This window comes from Fundulus heteroclitus, unplaced genomic scaffold (assembly GCF_011125445.2).
Source record: "Fundulus heteroclitus isolate FHET01 unplaced genomic scaffold, MU-UCD_Fhet_4.1 scaffold_148, whole genome shotgun sequence".
NCBI classification, from domain to species: Eukaryota; Metazoa; Chordata; class Actinopteri; order Cyprinodontiformes; family Fundulidae; genus Fundulus; species Fundulus heteroclitus.
In genome coordinates this window covers 215,187-223,291 of record NW_023396560.1, presented here as the reverse complement: position 1 = coordinate 223,291, position 8,105 = coordinate 215,187, and the positions used below count along the sequence as shown (strand labels likewise).

The following is an 8,105-nucleotide window of genomic DNA, read 5'->3' as shown; positions in this document are numbered from 1 at the left end:
AAAGCTTAGAGCAGATCACTCAGCAGCTAAGTTCCTCCTCCTGCTGCCTTGATGTTCTACCCACAGCTTTCTTTAAAAAAGTTTTACCTGTCATAGCGTCTGATTTGACTCGGATAATAAACACGTCCCTTCTGTCAGGTGTTTTCCCCCAGTCCCTAAAAACAGCAAATATCAAACCACTGCTGAAAAAGAACAACTTAGACAAACTTCTACTCCAGAACTATAGGCCCATCTCAAACCTCCCCTTTATCAGTAAGATTATTGAAAAAGCTGTATTTCAACAATTAAACACCTTCTTAACAACGACCAGCCGCTTTGACGTTTTCCAGTCTGGCTTCCGTGCTCACCACAGTACAGAGACCGCCCTTATCAAGGTGTTTAATGACATCCATATAAATACAGACTGTGGAAGAAACACCGTGCTGGTTCTATTGGATCTCAGCGCAGCATTTGATAATGTCGATCACTCCATCCTGTTAGAACGCCTGGAGAACTGGGTCGACCTCTCTGGTACAGCTCTCAACTGGTTTAAATCCTACTTAAAGGACAGGGAATTTTTTGTATCAGTAGGTAACTTTACATCAAAGATGACGAAAATCACATGTGGGGTTCCCCAAGGGTCCATCCTGGGTCCCCTCCTCTTCAATATCTACATGCTCCCTCTTGCTCAGATAATAAAAAATAACAACATCAGCTACCATAACTATGCAGACGACACACAGCTTTACATCACCATGTCACCAGGTGACTATAAACCAGTTCAGGCACTAAGTAAATGCCTAGAAGAAATCAATGCCTGGATGTGTCAAAACTTTCTTCAATTGAATAAAAACAAAACTGAAGTAATAACTGTTGAACCAATAGAGGAGTGATCGAAAGTTAGCACACAGCTTCAGTCACTTCAGCTAGGAACCACTGATCAGGCCCGAAACCTGGGTGTAGTGATGGACTCAGACCTGAACCTTCAAAAGCATCTAAAGACAATTACAAGGTCGGCTTTCTATCACCTGAGGAACATTTCCAGGATTAAAGGACTAATGACTCAGAAGGATCTGGAAAAACTAATCCATGCATTTATCTTCAGTAGAATTGATTACTGCAATGGTGTTTTCACAGGTCTGCCTAAAAAGTGGATCAGACAGCTGCAGCTGATCCAGAACGCTGCTGCCCGCGTCCTCACTAAGACTAAGAAAGTAGAGCACATAACCCCAGTTCTAAAGTCCTTACACTGGCTCCCTGTATCTCAGAGAATAGACTTTAAAATACTTCTGTTAGTCTATAAATCCCTAAATGGCTTAGCACCTAAATACATCACAGACTTGTTATCAGTGCATCAACCCTCCAGTCCACTAAGGTCTTCTGGCTCCAGCCTACTCTGCATATCTAGAACCAGAACCAAACACGGAGAAGCAGCATTTAGTTCCTATGCTCCAGTTATCTGGAACAAACTTCCAGAAAACTGTAAAAGTGCGGAAAGCCTGAGTTCCTTTAAAGCAAGATTAAAAACACATTTGTTTAAAATTGCCTTTGAATGTTCCAGTTAAGATAAGATAAGATAGTCTTTATTGATCTCACAATGGAGAAATTCACTCGTCACATCGGCTCATACAGAAGGTGCAGAGTAGGGAAGGTGCATTCAGTTATATACAGTGAGTCTTCATATATACAATGGATCAAAAAGAATACCAAAAAAAAAATACAAAAAAAGGAAATAGGAATGGGCATATGATGTCTAATTTACATTCTTAGTGGTCTATATACATACATATATATATATATATATATATAAACATATCTATATACTTAAATATATACATATATCTATGCGCCTGCATACGTACGTACCTACGCGTATATATGTGCATATACATTGTATACATTTGTACATACATACATACATGTGTGCTGACTTATGTTCAGGTGTTGATAGCAGCAGAAGTCACTACATCAGGATTATTGCACGGGTTGTAGGACAGTGTATTAAATAGATTATTGCACCTTGGTTATTGCCAGGGTGCGATTTGCTGGGGGGATTTTCCCCCCCTCTGGTTGTGACGTCCCCCCCCCCTCTGGTCATTCATGTTTTATCCCTGGGGGGGATACATTCCTCCCCCTTCTGATCTGAATAAGTAACATTATCAGGGGTTTAATGTTCTCCATCGCTGTTTGAGACTTTCGTCATTTGGAAAATGAGCGCAAAATGTTCCGTGTAGACGTTTTATTCAAGATTTTAAACAGAAGCTGCACTTAACCAATAAAATCTGGCAGAGCTAGGACATTAGCCAATCAGAAGGAGAGTAGGGCGGGTCTTTGCAAAGCGGAAATCTACCAGTCTGAGGTTTATCGGTGTTCAATCATTTTAACTTTTAAAAGAAAATCTCAAACTGACCACAGATGCATGAATGAAAGTAGCGGTAGTCAAAGGTTTTCTTTGAATTTATGTAAACCAGCAGGTCAGAAAGTTCAGTGCATAAAACAGCTGACAACAACTTTCCTCGGTAAGTGTGTCTGTTGCTGTTATGTTTTATTTAAAACTGAAAGAGTAACGCTGTAGCTCGGCTAATTTAGCATGACGCGCTTTTTTTTTAAGAAGAAAATGAGCGAGAGGTGGGGACACAGAGTATATAGGATTGATTTATATTGAATGTTACAGTAGAGTTAATGTACAGGTGTGAAGAAGATGATGTAATGATGCAAGATGCTGTCTTTTGAATTAGCTGCAGTTTCTCGTGTCCCCGGACACGAGGACCACCAATGCACCAGCCAATAGAAGAGAGTAGGACAGGATGGATGGGCGTCATACTTAGGGGAGACCTGAGATGTCCAAGGAGAGGGGGCAGTTCAAACCCAACCTGACAAATAGACAAACAGAAAACCAGGCACACATTCATTTACACGTTCTCACGCTAGTGCCCCTGGGAACATGCGACAACTCCGTCCACAAAAAGAGGGGGATATGCAATACATGCACTAGAAAAAAACGTCTCCAAATACTTCAGGAGAAGTTCCCTCATGCTTAAATACTCCACAGTTATCCCAGTCCCTAGAAACGCACCATCACACGGTTGATTCATGACAGGCCTGCCACCCTGTCTGTGGTCATGAAATCCTTTGAGCACCTGCTGTTGAAGCATCTGAAGTAAATCACAGACCCCTTCTAGACCAACTGGAGTTTGATTACCTTTGGAACAGGTTGGCAGATAATGAAGTAAACCTGGACTACACTCCATCCTGTACCACCTCAACCACCCAGGAATGTGCACTGGTATGCCTGTGGACTTCAGCTCGACCTTCAACACCGGCAACCCAGTCATCCTCCATCAGAAGCTCACCCAGATCACACCTCTCAGTTCAACCATCCTCTCCCATACATGAACCGTTAACACTGGTGCCCTCAAGGGGTTGGGTTCACTCCCAACACCTTTCTGTACACAAATGACTGCATCTCAGTAGACTAGCGTGTGAAACTCCAGACGTTTGAGGATGGCATCAATGTAATTGGCCAGATCCAGGTCAGGAATGAGGCTGCATACAAACGGGTGGTGACTGGATGGTCCGCTGGTGTTGTCAGAACCATGTTTATTATTATATTTATTTAACCAGGTAGGCCTCCTTGACATTAACAATCTAGATTTTAACAAAGAACTGCCCAAAAATGGCAGCAGCACCCAGTTATTACAAATCATAGAACCACAGATAACAATTGAAATACATGATGGTAATTGAAGAAAATAACAAAAGAAGCACACTCATGAAAGTAAAGATAGGGCTAAAATACAATTTGACATTTCTCTACCTTTAAGTAGTTACATCAATAACTGTGACATTATACTGCCAAAAACACTGCCTTTAGGTAGTCCATTTTGTTTCAGTTTACTTTCTTTACATGATACACAGAGAAGTTAGTAGTTGCTTACAGAACTTTGTTTTTGATTGTTTTTGATGACTTCTGCGAAGAAATTGAAGACAACAAGGGTGGTGAAATAATTTTTACCAAGACTCAAATAATGTCATTTAGTCTTAGGTATTTCATATAAACTTGTGTTTTCCATTTACAGAGACCACTGAATGCTCCAAACAACGAGAAAAAGTGTTCAGCAGGATGGTTTATGTTGTTGACACCCCCGGTCTCTTTGACACCGATCAGTCTGACGAAAAAGTGAAGAGAGAAATCTCAAAATGCATCAACATGAAAGCTCCAGGACCCCATGCCATTCTGCTGGTTATCAAATTTGGAACCTTTACAGCAGAAGAAAGAGAGGCAGTGATGAAGGTGGAGATCTTTGGAAAGGAGGCCTGGAAGTACACCATTATCCTCTTCACTCATGGAGATGAGATCAAGTCAAACTTTGAGCAAAAGCTTAAGAATGCTCCATCTGGCCTGCAGGAGATATTAAAGAAGGCTGGAAACAGATACCACGTGTTCAACAACCTCCAAGCAAGTGATTGTCGACAAGTTATCATTCTGCTGGAGAAGATCCAGAAGATGGTAGATGACAATGGAGGACAGTTTTACTCAAATGGTACCTATGAAGAGGCTAAGAAGATGTTGGATCAGCAAGAACTTGATATGAAGAAGTACTATGAAAAGGTGCTGGAAGAGAAACTGAAAGCTGTAAAGGCAGATTATAAGAGGCAGTTGAATGAAGCTACAGAGGAACATGAGCAGGTAGAGAAAAAGTTAGAGACTGAGTTGGACGAGTTCAAGCGATACTACAGCGTCCTAGAGAGCGGAGTCCATCAGTTTTTAGAGCAGATAGACAAAGATGATGACTATGGTGAACTTTGCAAGCAGTATGAGGAAACCCTGAAACTGAACTGAAGGACACGTGTTATGTATTGAGAATCTTATTCAGTCTCATTAATGTCATTGACTAATTTTATATAAAATTATACTGTAAATGTTCCTGTAATCTGAATAACGGTACTCTAATAAAACTAACCAGTTTCAGACAGGATATTCACAAGGTCTTTAGATATTGTTTTGGGGTATTTTTAGATAATTTGCACAAAACATGTCTAACTCTGAGACAAAGAGCCTGTGTTTTTCCTGAAGTGAACAGTATAGTTGCAGGAAATTCCTATGGTGTGTGTATTATTGTTTGAACAGCTAAACATGGCACCTCCAGATATCTGGAAAATGTACTCAATGATTAACCAGGTGTGTGGGCATTCATGGTTCTCCATATACAATGTTTTTATCTATTGGAGCAGATTACAGTGAGAAGACAGCTTCAAAATTAACCAAAGTAGCAGCCACAGCAGCAGGAAAAGATGCCATAGGAACAGTAAGGGAAGCTAAAGGGAGGAGGTGCTAGTTTTTGCTGGACAAAACCATGAACCACAGAGTGGGTGAGCTGTAAGTGCCCACATGGGTGACTAAGTAGAAGGGGTTATTGTAATCATATCCCATAAAAATCTAAAACAGTTTAGTGTCCTACTCCTCATGCATTTCTGTTGTACCATGTGCTCCCAAGGTATGCAAGGTTCTTGAGCTCTTCTTAAAGACTAGCCCTTTTTCCTGGACCCAATTTTATAGCAAGATGTTTAGGGTTTTAAAGACTTTCAACTGGGCTTTGATGGTGATAATTATGATTTTTCTTATTGTACATTTTCCTTTCACAATGGTTAAACATCAGTGGGATATGTACTTCACAAGATGTAATATTCCACCTGTTGAAGATCTAAGTCATTTCTGTTGCATAACGAAAACCAAGACAAATCCAGAATATCAAAATAAAAAAAACAGACATTTGAAAAATGTATGTTTAAAGTGTTCTCTATGGGATAATGCTGACTAGGTGTCTATTATCAGAAATTGATGGAGGCGTGAACCGTCCTTCGCTTCGTGTCAAACGGTTGCTTCAGCAAAGTCCATTAATTTCTGATAATGGACACCTGGTCGGGCATATTCCAGCTTATTCCATGGTCACTTATAAAAGAAGTAATATATAGAAATATTAACACTTGAATGATTTTTTTCACAAGAAGTGGCTGAGAGAAATATTTAATATCTCTCGTCTTGATGCGTTGCCAAGGTAACCAGCATCAGCTGTCTTGCTAACGTTTGTGGGCTAACGTTTGAGTCAGCGCAGTAATTTAGAATTTGTCTATAAATGTTTTTTAGGTGTTCTTTAGGACTTCTTTCCAGACACCCTGCACCCAATCAGAATTGAGTTTTCACTAATACCATGGTATGAAATAGGGCAAATGAGACACGGATGGCTTAACACTTTTCAGGAAAAATTGCAACTAAGGTCATATTATCTCTCAGTCAGAATTATAATCATGGAAAATTACCTGGTGTTTTTGTGACTGATAACTATAAAGAACTGAGCTTATTCATAAGCTGCGTCTCAATTCACAGGCTGCGTCCTTCGAAGGACGCATTTTAAGGCCAGTTACGTCACAACGATACGTGGAGGCTGTCCCATATGGAGGACCAAGTCTTCCGTATCTAAAAATAAATACAGAAATACATAAATGCTCAATAAATAAATAAGCATACAATTAACTGCCACCAAATTAATAAATGTAGGTAGAAATTAAATTATACAGTGAGACATAAATGTATATATCTCTTTTAATTAGCTTATTCTTTTATTCGCCTTTGTAATAATTACCTTATTTATTTATTGTGCGTTATAATCTTCAACTTTATTTATTAATTACTTATTTTTTTAAGTATTTATTTTTGTGCATGTTATGATATTTTTGTCTGTTTTATTCTTCCTTTGTATTTTTTTACCCTATATATTTCTGTGATTATAGCTGCTCCCAACTTTTTCTAACTGGTTGATGCAAGTGCAATTATCCAACTGATGGTTCCAAACGTTTATTACAGGATTTTCCGTCATACAAACGCTCAAGACCACCGTGAACACTGCAAAATACACGGTGGAAAATATTCATCAGTGAAACAGTCATGTTCCCTTATATGAATTATCAGCTGAAACTTATTAAACAAACATAAATTCTCTCAATTGTCCATACCGTATGCCCCTCCAACCAGAAGGTTAGGAGTTGCTAGAAGTCCTTACAAGTCCATTTCTTCTATATTTTAGTCTCTTGCCTTTACTCTTGCACACGCCGACTGAGCATAAAAGAAACTCAAAATTTTTACATCAAAGACATCACGCGAGAAAGTGATGATCAGTGACGTCTCCATCTGACATTATTACAATATATCCCCGAAGTATGTACGTATTAATAAAAAAATACACAAATATGAAATATATATTAAAAGTAAAACATTTTCATATTCACAAAAAATAAAATAAATTCACACAAAAAAAATGCTTATGTAACTGCGTTCGCTACACTGCCACCAAAATTACAAAAGGTTTACTTTCACCATATTCAAAGAAATAAAACTTGTAATTTTTCAATAACTCCAAACTTAACCTTTACCCATACTTTCGATCAATACCTGTTATATTAGGTGACTGACTCTTTCAGTTTTCATGTTAAAGTTGAGCTATTTTGAATAATATTCAACTAACACAACTAATTTCTGCACTGGACCCACCCTCAAGAAATGAAGGTTGTGTTAAGCGCTCACCCTTTGGTCCTAACTTACTTTGGCCTACTTGTATTTTCACCTTTCACACGAGACCATCATCATCATCCTCTGCCTCAACTACTCTAGCTAGTGGCCACTCATTTCTGGGAGTGTTTTCATCTTTTTTTTTTCCAGATTGTTTTATTTCATGCGTTCAGCATCAAACAGCAGAGTTAGAATAAAACATCAGAAAAACTAGAAGCCTGTAGTTTATATGAGAGATTGGAGAAATGTGTGTGTTTTCCCTACAGTTTCTGTCTTTAAAGCAGCCTGGTTATTCCACATAATTTAGTTTCTGTAGTTTACTGAACTGTTATATAATTGTTAATGACTGGTGAATAAAAGCAGATTTTTTTTTCCCCAGTGTCCTGTCTAGCAATGTGGCAATAAGAATTGATATCTTAATGCCAAATAGAGCTCGACAGATTTTACTTTCACAAGTGGAGCAAACAGCTTTCACCATAATGCTCCGCTTGATTTGTGCGTGTAAATAGCTTTATTGTGATTCCTGCAGGGAGAATTTCAAATTATATGGACACTACAA

General features: G+C 38.8%; 1 protein-coding gene across 1 annotated transcript; it reads left to right on the top strand.

Annotated features, from left to right (window-relative positions):
- Positions 1–3,255: 3,255 nt before the first annotated feature.
- Positions 3,256–4,822, top strand: LOC118558694 (GTPase IMAP family member 7-like). Its single transcript, XM_036129238.1, has 2 exons — positions 3,256–3,349; positions 4,059–4,822. Exons 1-2 carry the CDS (start codon positions 3,256–3,258, stop codon positions 4,820–4,822), a joined length of 858 nt encoding a protein of 285 aa, XP_035985131.1.
- Positions 4,823–8,105: the final 3,283 nt, after the last annotated feature.

Coding starts and splice junctions, on each gene's coding strand:
- LOC118558694 (XM_036129238.1), top strand. CDS start 3,256: ATGTGCACTGGTATGCCTGTGGACTTCAGCTCGACCTTCAACACCGGC. Junction 3,350..4,058: donor CACCCAGATCACACCTCTCA/GTTCAACCATCC, acceptor TTCCATTTACAG/AGACCACTGAATGCTCCAAA.